This window comes from Andrographis paniculata, unplaced genomic scaffold (assembly GCF_009805555.1).
Source record: "Andrographis paniculata isolate CXL003 unplaced genomic scaffold, ASM980555v1 Contig14END, whole genome shotgun sequence".
In the NCBI taxonomy this organism is placed as follows: Eukaryota; Viridiplantae; Streptophyta; class Magnoliopsida; order Lamiales; family Acanthaceae; genus Andrographis; species Andrographis paniculata.
The window spans coordinates 2,222,173-2,235,306 of NW_026137424.1; the positions used below are offsets into that span (position 1 = coordinate 2,222,173).

Genomic DNA, 13,134 nt, shown 5'->3' on the forward strand with positions numbered 1-13,134 from the left:
AAGATATTAAAATTTTTTACACATTTTTACGGATCAATAAAATACTACTTCCTCCGTCCCGTTCTAAGGGTTTCATTTATCTTTTGCATTATTATACTTAAAATTAAAAATATCCTTAAACTTTAATATTTTTTCGTAGAAATATTATTATAATAGTAATATAAGATACTAATAAAAATATTTTTATCATTTTTTTTACTCCATATTAATATAATAATTAATATTTAATATTAATTAAAAAAAATAAAATTTTTAAAGTAAGATGAATGTAAATATTATTTTTTAATTTATTATAAAATTTAGAATGACTACTATGAAGTTGACAGATAAATTAATTTTTTTTTTTTCAAAGAAAACTACTCCTTATAGGAATATTTTCCTGCAGCATAGAAGACGATCGCCAAAAAAATCCACCACGGCCAGAAGAGGCGCGTAGACTTCACGCGCCGCCCACTTCAGTCCTTTTCCAATGACTCAAACAAACAAATCCTATTCTACTCTGCAACTCTTTTTTATTTTTTAGCTCCAAATAAATTTTTAAAACTAAAATGAAAACACACAACCTTAAATTCTGCTTATTTTGTATCTTCTTTCACAATTTTGTTACTGACATTTCCACCCCTTTTTTCTTTTTTCTAGTTTTTATTTTTTTTTATTTTTTAATTTTAATTTCAAATATTTTTTTTTTATTATTATTTCCCTCAGTCGCTCAGAAGAACCGAATTCCATTTAATGATCATCACTGTCCAACGCTCCGCTCCCAAAATTTTTGGATTCCAATCGCTATAAATTCCATTCTGCAATCCCCCCCTCGATCATCACTCCTTTGCCAATTTTTTTGCCAAATTCGCCATTACAGAAGTTCCAGTAGTTCCAGTTGTGAATCGGTAATGAATTTCGGTTTTAGTTTCAGTGAATTTGAGTTGAATTTGAGTTTCCGTGCTGTTTCTTACAGTTGCCGCCATATTTTTTGCAGATATATTTTGATCGATGGAGAATTGGGGGCGACGGAGGGATTACTATCTTGGAGGATCACAGCGGCAGAGGAGGACAACAACTGGTAATGCATTTTCAATATTTTCATTGATTTTAATTTGGATTTTGATTGTGTTGCGCAAAATCTGTGAATGCTTGGTGTGTTGTGTTGGTTTGGTTTGGTTGTTAATTTATGGTTTAGCTGATTTTGCCATTTTGAGGTTGGGAGGGTCCACCATTGTCGAATCTGTCGCTGTTTTTGTTCCTGGAAATGAAGAAACCTGAAATTGAATCATGTTTGTTTTGTACCTACTGATTTGATTTGATTTTGATGTTTGTAAGTTGTAATTTGGTTCTAGTGATTGTTAGGAGCATTTGGATTTTGTGGTTGTCGAAATGTCAGAGTCGAATTTGTCGAATTCTTTAGGCTTATGATGGTTATGGTGTTTTTGTTGATCCGAGGAACGAAAGGATTTTGATTTGTCGATTTGTTCTTTATTCTTCGGATTTCGATCTGTCGTCTATTTGCTTTGTTCATCATTCCTTGGATTTCGAATGCCGAGGAATGACGAATAAAGCGACGAATTGAATTATAGACGACAAATTGAAATCGAGAACTAAAGAACATAGCGACAAATTGAATTATAAGCAACAAGTCAGAAATCGAAAAATGAAGAACAAAACGACAAATTGTATGTATCATAGGCGACATTAAAATCGAGAAATGAAGAACACAACGACAAATTGAATTATATAAGAAGAAAACGACAAATTGAACTATAGGCGACAAGTCGAAATCGAGGAATGAAGAACAAGCGACAAATTGAAATCCTTCATTCCTCGGAACAACAACAAGAACAACATCATGTGGTTTTTGTGCTTTAGTTTGAATGTCTTTTATGCAGTTTTCTTTATTTTTTCACGTGTAGTCAGTTAATGTTCGGATTCTAGACATGTTTATTTGATTTTGTATACGTGCGTAATAACTTTAGTAGTATTATCGTGAGTTTAATGGTTACATTCCAAAAGAGTGTCAAATGCGTAAGACAAGATTCAGATATTTTTCAAAATTCAAAGCAAAGTGTTTCGTTGCATCTCACTAATACGACGATCATTTCTCGTCGCTGCAATTCTCTGACAAGTTGTTGGCTGTTCTTACAGGTGGTAGTCGGCAGTCGACAGAAGTCCCGACATGGGAGAAGGACTTCTGCCGAGAGGTCGGGGGACTCGACTGGGGAACGTTGGTCGAGACGCAGCGGTACATGCACCTGTACCCCAACATAATGAACTGGGACGACTCCGGAGCCGAGGAGGCGTTCCACAACGCTAAACGACGCTATTGGGCCAAAATCAACGGCCTCCCGTCCGGCCCGTCGCCCGATCCCAACCTCTACATCGACTTCATCGATTGGGAGGCCGAAGGTGACGCCGAGCCGGATATCGATAGAATGTCGACGTCCGTCCATGGCAGGGTCAGCGTCGGAAACCCGACGGGCCGGGCCAAAGAGGAGGAGCCCACCGATGGCCCGGGAGACGATGCTCCGGCGAATTTTGTCCCTCGTGCCGGATGGTCGAATCCTTACAACCCCTACCCTCCGGCGTGGGGGTATCCGACACCGCCGTTCCCGACGCGCTACAATAACATGGGGCAAAGGGGCGGGCGATATCCTGCCGGGGGATCGATGCCGTGGCGCGCCGGGTCGGGACAGTCGAATAGTCCGAATGCCGGTGGAGAAGCGGCGGCGACGGGTATTTACCGACCTCCGAGGGCCCGGTTTTGGAATCAGAGGAGCAACCGGGACTCCCGCGAGCAAGCCAGTGGGAGAGGCTCGTCGGGACGGTGGAATTTCGGCTGCATCGGCCGCAGCGACGTGCCGTCGTGGAGGCGGCACAGCTCTTGAACCACCCAACCCTATCCTATCCTACCTATCCCAACCCCATCTTTAGTATGAACTGATGGTCGAATATTTATGTCATTATCATTTCTTGTAGAGTTCGATTCTTGCGGCGGCGTTCGACTTCAAATTCGGGTGACTGATTTTATTGAACGATTGAAATTCGATCGTCACCGCGCTGTGCAATTTTTGTTCTCTAGGGATGGATGTATGTTATTTTCTTAGGGTGTAAAAATTTGAAAATGGTAACGGCTATGTTTGTGAGGTCGGAATGGAATAGGGGCGGGGATGGGTGTAATGGTCCCATAAGGATAACTAACTAATAACGATTTGTTAGATAATAGTATATATTGTTCAAATTAAATCAATTTTAAAAATAATATACACAATAAAAATTAAAAAAATACATAATTTATGGAAAATAAAAATAGTAAAATAAATAATTAAAAAATATAGAATACAATAAAAATAAAAATTTTATATGTGAAAACTTATCGTAATTTATGTATAACTTTTTTAGATATTCTTTTAAACAAAAAAACTAAAAAATTTGAACATGTTTACAAAATTAAAAATTCTAACCAAATTAACTTGAAAAAATATATACTACAAAATGACAAAATTTATTAGTAACAAAAATACAATAATAATTTAAAATAATACATATATTGTTTCTTTGGTTCTTCTTTTGTAGGATCTTTAATTTCTTATTTTTTCCTGCACCACCATATGAATATTATAATAGATTAGTAGAAATTAAAAGAATATATAATAATAAAAATAATATAATACTATAGTTAATTTATGTATAATCATTTAAAATTTTTAAAATTAAACAAAAAGATTTATTGTAAGAAGTTCACTAGTAAAGGTATATTAATAGAAAATGCAATTCTCTTGCAAAAACAATATGAATTATATTGCAAATAAAATATAAAAAGTATGAAAAATTATAACATGAAAAACTTTTAAGATAAAATAGAAATGAATGATCAACCAAATTAAAGAAGAAAATATATTATGAGTCCTTTAAATAATGTGTAAACACTTTCTAATTACCACTGGATACACTTTCTAATTACCACTGTATCTATCGACGAAAATTATAAACTTAAGAAAAATTAAAATAAAGATTACTAACAAAAAAATCAGTCACATTATGTAAAATTTTGTTCGAATTACAAATATCCGATCGCAAATCTTACTATTGGATTGAAATATTAACGAATCACGAATAAACCCTGAAAATTTCAGTTTGATCTAACTGTTAACAAACATTCGATGTTGTTATGTATCAAAGAATCAAAGAAAATATATCAATATAAATATAAAGAACAAGAATTTTATAAACAAAATCAAAAATTTTAAAATCGGAACAATATATAGAATTAAAATTAAGTATATATAGATGTTGATTTTGATTTGTTGCGAATTTCGATTTGTCGTCTATATGCTTTGTTCTCTCGTTCCTCGAATTTCGATTTGTCGCCTATATGCTTTGTTCATCATTCCTTGGATCTCTAATCCCGAAAGAATGGCGAACAAAGTGACAAATTGAATTATAGGCGACAAATCGAAATCGAGGAATAAAGAATAAAACGACAAATTGAATTATAAGCAACAAGTCGAAATCGAGAAATGAAGAACAAAACGATAAATTAATTATAGGCAAAAAATCAAAATCGATATATGAAGAACAAAATGACAAATTGAATTATAGAAGAACAAAACGACAAATTGAATTACAGGTGACAAGTCGAAATCGAGAAATAAAGAAGAAAGCGACAACTTGAATTATAGGCGACAAATCAAAATTGAGGAATGATAAACAAAGTGACAATTGAATTATAAAAGAACAAAATGACAAATTGAATTATAGTTGACAAGTCGAAATCGAGGAATAAAGAACGAAACGACAAATTAAAATTCTTCATTCCTCGGATCAATAAGAAAAACATCATGTTGTTTTTTGCGCTTTAGTTTAGATATCTTTTCTACTATTTTCTTTATTTTTTTACGTGCAGACAATGAATGCACGGATTCTTAGACATGTTCATTTGATTTTGTACACATGCGTGATAACTTTAGTAGTATTATCATGAGTCTAATGCTTACATTCCAAAAAAGTGTCAATTTATCCTTTAGAACAAGAATTAGATATTTTTCAAAATTCGAAGTAAAAGATATGAAAAGACTAAAACATCCTTTTTCGACCAAATGTAAATGAGATAAAGTAGGGATAGGAGCGTAAAACGATGAATGTTTTGAAAAAAGAAAGTATCTTTGAAAAATACATTTATATTGTCGTCTAATCTATCGTGTTTCGTTTCATCTCAGTAATACGAGGATCATTTCTCGTCGCTGCAATTTTCGGACAAGTTGTTGGTTGTTCTTACATTTTTCGTCGCATGCATGGATGGACCATGTAGGGACCCGGGGGCAACTGACCCCTCAAATTTAAAAAAATCAATTTTTTTAATGTAATTTTTATATTATATTCTCTCGGTCCACAAACTAATGTCTTATTTTTTTATTTGGGATGTTGAATAACTATTGGCCTATTTTTTTTTTAAAGACAAATTTTACTTTTTTTACCATTTTTATTTATTTATTACTTTTAATCTCTACCTTATAATAAATGACAAATTTGTCAATTCATACCAAAAGAACAATTACCTAAAAAAACAGTACAAATATATTTTAGGACAATAGAAAATAGACGGACGAAGTATATGATTAAGAGATTGGTTTGCCCCACCTATTCATTGTCAATTTTGTACATTAATTTATTATTTTTATTTATAACTATAAAACTGTAGTTCGAACAAGTTAAAATTTAAAATATATAAGAGATAAAAAAAAAAAAAAAAAACCAACTTGACGACTCGGCCTCCCCGGAGTCCGAAAGCTGGTCGCGGTCGCAGGTGGTAGTCGGCAGTCGACAGAAGTCCGGCATGGGACTTCTGCCGAGACGACAGGGGACTCGACTGGGGAATGTTGGTCGAGACGCAGCGGCACATGCACTAGTACCCCAACGTGATGAACTGGGACGACTCCGGAGCCGAGGAGGCGTTCCACAACGCTAAACGACGCTATTGGGCCAAAATCAACGGCCTCCCCTCCGGCCCGTCGCCCCATCCCAACCTCTACATCGACTTCATCGATTGGGAGGCTGAAGGTGACGCCGAGCCGGACATCGATAGAATGTCGACGTCCGTCCATGGCAGGGTCAGCGTCGGAAACCCGACGGTCCCAACGGGCTAGGCCGAAGAGGAGGAGCCCACCGAGAATTTTGTCCCTTGTGCCGGATGGTCGAGTCCCTACAACCTACCCTCCGGCGTGGGGGTATCCGACACTGCCGTCCCCGACGCGCTACAATAACATGGGGCAAAGGGGCGGGCGATATCCTGCCGGTGGATCGATGCCGTGGCTCGCCGGGTCGGGACAATCGAATAGTCCGAATCCACCGACGGCCGTAGCGACGTGCCGTCGTGGAGGCGGCACAGCTCTTGAACCACCCCCACCCTATCCTACCCATCCTATCCCAACCCCACCTTTAGTATGAACTGATGGTCGTATATTTATGTTATATCATTTCTTATTTCTTGTAGTGTTCGATTCTTGACGGCCGCGGTCGATTTCAATTTTGGGTGATTGATTTTATCGAACCATTGAAATTCAGATTGTCCCCGCGCTGTGCAATTTTTGTTCTCTGGGAATGGATGTATGTGTTTTTCGTAGGGTTTGTTTGGTTTGATGGTTCAAGAGGGGAGGGGAGGGAATTATAATATTTTTTGTGTTTGGTTCAAATTTTTTTTAGAAGGGAGTCAATTATTTTTAATTTTTTTTCTCCTTCAATTTGGGAGAATTTGAAGGGGAGGAATTTTATCAAAATTTTCTTTTATCTAATTACTTATTATACCATTTACATATTTTATTAGAAATTTTATAACATCTTTTAAAATTTTAATATTTATTTATTTTATTTTTAATTATATCAAATAAATATTAATATATAGTACTTCTTCCTTCTGTCTCAATATAATAGTTCTGTTTACCATTTTTGTCCGTCTTAAAACAATATTACCATAAATAATCATATTACTATAAAAAAAAACTACCTTTACTTTTACTTTTTACACCAATACACTCACAAGGACAAAAAAAAATTTTACCCGTACTTTTTACCCACCGCCAATATAATATCAATATTCCTTAAATTTCGTGCCACCACAACACATACTATAGTTTTGGGACGTAATGGGTATTAAAATTATATTATATATTTTGAAATAGTTTTAATTAATTTTTTTAATCAAGTTTAATTATAATATTTTTTTAATAAATTATAAATTAGCTTATAATTATACCTATAGTACTAATATTTTACTTATTTTTGTCCCATGTAATATGAGCATATTGTAGATACAAAAATTTAGATAAAATATAATTAGTAAGTAATTAAGAAATGTACTAGTAAAAATTATTATTATATAGAAAAAATAATTATAAATTAAAATTAAAATATCTAAAAAATTTAATTAATATTAAAAAATTACAAATTATAAAATATAAAATATTTTTATAATATATTTAGTTTAAATAATTTTTGTTATAGTATTATTATTTATACGTAAAACTATTATTTATCTTTATTGGTAAATTTAATAAATAACTAATGTATGAAATATTTGATTCTTTCAATACGTAATAATGTAATTATTTTTTTTATTATATTAGACAAATAAAGTTTGTATCATATTTTATAAATAAATTAATCAAATTTTATTAAATACTTTAATTTTTTTTTTATTTATATAACATAGAGGTAAAACAGTAAAATTATTATATTTTCCATTGATGTTTAACCAAACACAAAAATACTATTTTCTCTTCCTTCTCATCATTTCCCTTCCATATGAACCAAACATATTATTATAATTTTAATATTTTTTTCTCTCCCTTGGCTTCGTTTCCCTACTATTAAAATTCCTCATCTCCTTTCGTTTGAACCAAACAGACCCTTATGAGGGAAAATTTGAAAATGGTAACGGCGAGGTTGGAATGGAATAGGGCCGGGACAGGTGTTATGGTCCCATCAAGATAACTAACTAATAACGATTTGGACATAAAATCCTCCCTTCGTCTCAAATACCGTGTCTGCTATACTGTGGACACAGTATTTTAGGAGGGGTGTAATTAGTAGATAATTAATAATGTATTAGTGAAAATAATTATCCTATAATATAAATAATTATAAATTAAGATTAAGATAACGGATTAATTTAATTAAAATTAAAAAAAAATTAAAAATTAAAAATAAAATTAAAGTGTGTAATCATTTTCGAAAAAAGAAAAATGACATGTACGTGGAACCGACAGAAACGGCAACATGAACAAGGTATCTGGGATGGAGGGGGTAATATATATATATATATTTATATATGTCCGCTTTTATATACAAAAATAATTTATTATTCATTTGTACCATTTATTGCATTATGATTATTTATGACTGATCTTCCAATGAACTATAAAATACATTAAACAACACGTGTTGATATATATATATATATTTAGGGTGTGTTTGTTTGAGGTTTGAATTTTGAGTTGGTATTTTAAATAGTAAAAATTTTGAATTTGAATAGTTGTATGATGTGATATAAATAGGTGTTGATATGATGTTTTGAATATAAAATTGATTTTTAGTACAATATAAAAAATAAAAAATAAGTGTTTGATTTGATGTTTTTGGAGAAAAAAATGGGATAAAATCCCAAACAAACACACCTTAATGTAATTTGATACTGTTAGAGCGTGTTTGGCAGATAAAATAGAAACAAAAAAATAACCATATATTTATTTCTCTTAAGCAAATCAAATTTTAGAAAATAAAATTATTTTTATATTTCCTGTTTTCATTTGTCTCGTACTGATAGCATGCATATGTTAATATCAAAATACATAATAATTAATTTAAATTATAAATTATATATTTATAATATATATTTAAATTTTCAATGATTGTTTATATAATTTATAAAATTATATTACATATAGTATAAACTTAAATGTAACAAAAAATATTTAAATTTAATACTTTTAATTAAAATTTTTTTTGAAATATAATTAATTATAAATATTTTAAAAAATATTTATGTATTATATTAACAGAGAATTGTATTTAAATACCTACCCAATTTTTTACTTTTACATTAGTCCCTAGTCATAGTCATAGAATACTGCATTCTTTTCTTTTAAAAAATATTTGCTACCAACTCCCTATCCCTTTCTATTTTTCCATTTTGCCCTCGTACAAACCCAATTTATTTTTATGGTTTTCAATCTCAATCTATCAGTTATCTTTCGCACGAGAGAGAAATGCCTCCAACAAATGATCGATTGAAGACGACGCACATTCTATTGAAGATGACAGTCGGAAGTCAAGTATAATTTGTTGTGAATAAAGGATTGGGCCTAGGGTTTCGCTGCGAGATTCCGCCGGAGACCTAAATCTTTCCGCCAGAAGAAACGCCATCAGTTTTCGAATGTTCACTGGAGGAGGAATATGCTACAAAAGGAATTATCGCCCAAAGTTTTTATTTGTGTTTCTTCGCTACTACTGCTACTTGGAGAAGATGACCGCCGGAAGCCGTCGCCTTTGACTGCCGGTGATACTATCCTCCACCGTGAGTTGGCGTCGCCGACTGAAGAGAAATTAAAGAAATAATATAGCATGCCTTCATTCTCTATTGAATTTGAAGAACAGAACAAACAGGGAAGAAATAATTCTCTTGTGTGCTTCTAAATTTCAATTTGATGTTATTTATTCGGTGAGGATGTGTTGGTTCGATTTTGATATTTTTCCAACTTTCAGAAATATTATTTTGCATAGTCTCCATTGTTAATTTTTAATTTCGATTTGAATTGTTATTAATTTGGGTTCGTATATTTGCTTAGAAGGTTTGATTTGAAAAATTAATCGATCCGGAATATAAATTAACAACATAATTGTTTATCTTCACTGTTATCTGATATTATAACTAACTGCATGTATTTTTCAAAATGATATACAGTGATCCCTGCATATTCTTATATAGTTTTTAAAAATATTTGACTTTTTGTACATATAGATACAATATGAGATTCATCTAAAACACAACAAATAAAGTTGTACAATGAGATTGTATTTTAGATTTTTTTTTTTATTTTTTTATTTTTTTTATTTTTTACCTTATGGTTGCTTCTTAATTTTGTCTTTTGGTTGATCCAATTTTTCACTTTCAATTTGATTTTGTTCTCTGTTTGGTTACCTCCGGAATATGCTTATGCTATTATTTAAACGATTAAATTTTGATATAAAATTTTAGATTAATTTCAATTTTATTTCGGTTCAATATATATTTGTATTTTACTCAAATTTTGTTTATGCTAATTACTTTGTATTTTTGTTTACGATATTTGTTCCACAAAGCTCATCGATCCTAGATAAAAGAATGAACCAGATGGAATGGTTCTCTCTAGTTAGACTAAACATGTGGCAGTGGAAAAAAACAACAAAATATTTGTCGATAATCTTACGTAGTATCCCTATACTTATTAATCATATACATGTGTTATGTGGTATTATATATTCCTTTTGTTTGCAAATATCTTGAGGTATACTATGACCAATCATTGATGAATTCTGATATTTCTTTTATTACTTGTATGTTTGATAGATAGTTTTTAAATCTTTTTGCCACATATGTTTGTCTACAATGATGAAAATTGAAAATAGTTTTTGCTGAAAATGAGAGGGAAATTATTCTTGAAATAGGAAAGTAAATTGATATTTATTTTATTTTTGATAGATTGTATAGCAAACACAAATCTTTGTACGAATTCATTATTTTGAAAATTGGACAATACTTGTATTTATATGGGGTATATGCAACTCATTTACATGGGTATATTTGTGGTAAATTGTTAGATATTGATATATGATAGGTATTTAACAGTCCAAAATAAAACTTTCAAATTGCTAAAAAAAAAAAAGTATGTGAAATAATAATTGTAGTACATTAAAAGTCATTGTGAATATATGAAATATAACCAACCATATATTTCATTTACATGAATATTTGATTATAAAATCCAAATAGTGCTTGGTATCCTTTGTATCTATCCAGTAATCGTATTGATATTACACAAACTATAAAAAACTTCATCTGTCTACTTTAATTTACATTAACATAAATTGCACTGGTTAATATGGGTAGTTAAACTTTTATATGAAGTTCATACAATAGTTGTAAGAGTATAGATTTATATACCTAAGGTATATTGAATTTGATTATAGATGTATGTCTCTAATAAACAGGCTTTGTCGTTGCGTATAGAAGTATTTATATTCTCACGTGGGTATTAATTTGATAAACATGGGTATTTAAGCGTCTACCAAAAATATGTTATTGATTTTGGCTAGATTAGATGACTATGAGTTGAATAGATCATTGTCATTTTGTCGAATATTGGTGTCTATCAGCTAATACTACTAAAACAATCACTGAAATTAATTTGTTCATATATTCGATGGTGGATGACAATGTCACATAAAATATGTTTGACATAACATATGATATTATAGATCATGATAAGTGATATTGATGAGTTAATGGATAACTGATAGATTTATCTCAGTCCTCACACTTTTTATTGTCTTTGTTCATATCAACATTTTGTAGACTAAGAAAACATCTCCAACAAACAAATATATTAGAAGGTATGTAGAGTAAATATTACGCATGCAACATATTAAGGCTACTCACACTATAAACAAATATATTCATTGATGTGTACATAAAATGTATCCATTAGTGTTTTCCAGACGGTGTGGTGAATAAATATTTTTCACTACATGTCGAATATGTATTTAGTTACTTACAAATTCTATTCATCAATAGGAGTACATGCAATCATATCCGAAGTATATAAGTTAGTTAAATGAAGGAACACATATGCCTTAATCAGAGGTATGTTACTCAAACTTAGAGGTTTCTCGATACCTAACCACAAAATTTTTCGAATTGAATTATATTTCTTAATTCGCGGGTACGTACCTCTACTACTAAAGTTCATACTTAAGGAGAGCCGTATATATCGTATATTAAAGTAGAAACTAAAATAATCTGAAAGTTTTTGGCAAAACATAACTTCAATGACTATCTACCCCAATTTGACAACCAACTGCTTCAAATTTCAAATGTTTTCAATTCATGCATAACAATTAACATATAATTATGATACAATGATACTAGGCAGTCCCTCCAGGGCCTCTGATAAAATCTTTACAACAATTTTCGTTCAATATGTCTTAACATCGTCGAGTTCGGCAATTTATCATTTAGGCAAGTAAGTTTCCGTATTGTATAAAATAGAGCTCTCAATGAAGATGAGTATATATATAACAACAATTCAAATAGCAAGATTGGATAGATAAAATAAAATGAACAATAATGATGAAAAATACCGAATATTATCTCTTACAAATTGATTTAAAATAAAATAATTATAATAAATATAAAAGTTATTGAAAATCGTCCACAAACAATGCCAGGGAAGCTTTATTTTTGGAAAAATACATAAATGTCTTAATGGAGTGAGTTGTAGATACTTCAAGTTTTCTCATTAATCTCATTTTTCTCTTAAACAATGTCGAAAAGCTTTTACATGGTACAATAGCATTATCAGACATATACCCATATTTTACATGTAATCCAAAACTACAGAGACTTCCTTAGAAGAAAAACTTAATTCATATTCATCTTTAATTCGAAATGATCGCGATGTCAAACATATTGACAATCAGCTACAAGCGATTCCAAAGTAGCTTCACTTCCAGACAAATAAGAAAATGCCAAATGAGATGATGAGTTTTAAAGCTTTCAGTTGTTCTTCGTTCATCATAACTTTTAGTTTAGCTTTTTTTGCATATAAGAAGTGTACAACAAATTTGGAGGTAAGTCATTTGTATCATTTTTCGGGTCTATCATCATTTCAAACAAAGACATTTTTATAAATATATCCAACACCAATATAAGTTTATGACATAATTACACAGGTAAGTAATGTCCCGATTGAGACATGTAAATTAACAATATATATAAAATTAGTTTATGTTAATTATAAATAAATAAAGAATTTATATAGAAAATTTTATTCTTTATAAAATAATATAATATCTATATTGTATATATTTTTATTGCATCATAAATTTTAAAAT

General features: G+C 31.0%; 1 protein-coding gene across 1 annotated transcript; it reads left to right on the top strand.

The window, feature by feature from the left end:
- The first annotated feature begins 790 nt into the window (after positions 1-790).
- LOC127259390 (uncharacterized) lies at positions 791-2,981 on the top strand. The gene is made up of 3 exons (XM_051286707.1): positions 791-887; positions 977-1,060; positions 2,137-2,981. The coding sequence occupies exons 2-3, from the start codon at positions 991-993 to the stop codon at positions 2,874-2,876; spliced, it is 810 nt and encodes a 269-aa protein (XP_051142664.1). The 5' UTR covers positions 791-887; positions 977-990; the 3' UTR covers positions 2,877-2,981.
- Positions 2,982-13,134: the final 10,153 nt, after the last annotated feature.

What these genes read in the sequence shown, in the direction of transcription:
- LOC127259390 (XM_051286707.1), top strand. Translation starts at nt 991, where the DNA reads ATGGAGAATTGGGGGCGACGGAGGGATTACTATCTTGGAGGATCACAG. An exon ending in GCAGAGGAGGACAACAACTG is followed by an intron (nt 1,061 to 2,136) that starts GTAATGCATTTT and finishes CTGTTCTTACAG; the next exon opens with GTGGTAGTCGGCAGTCGACA.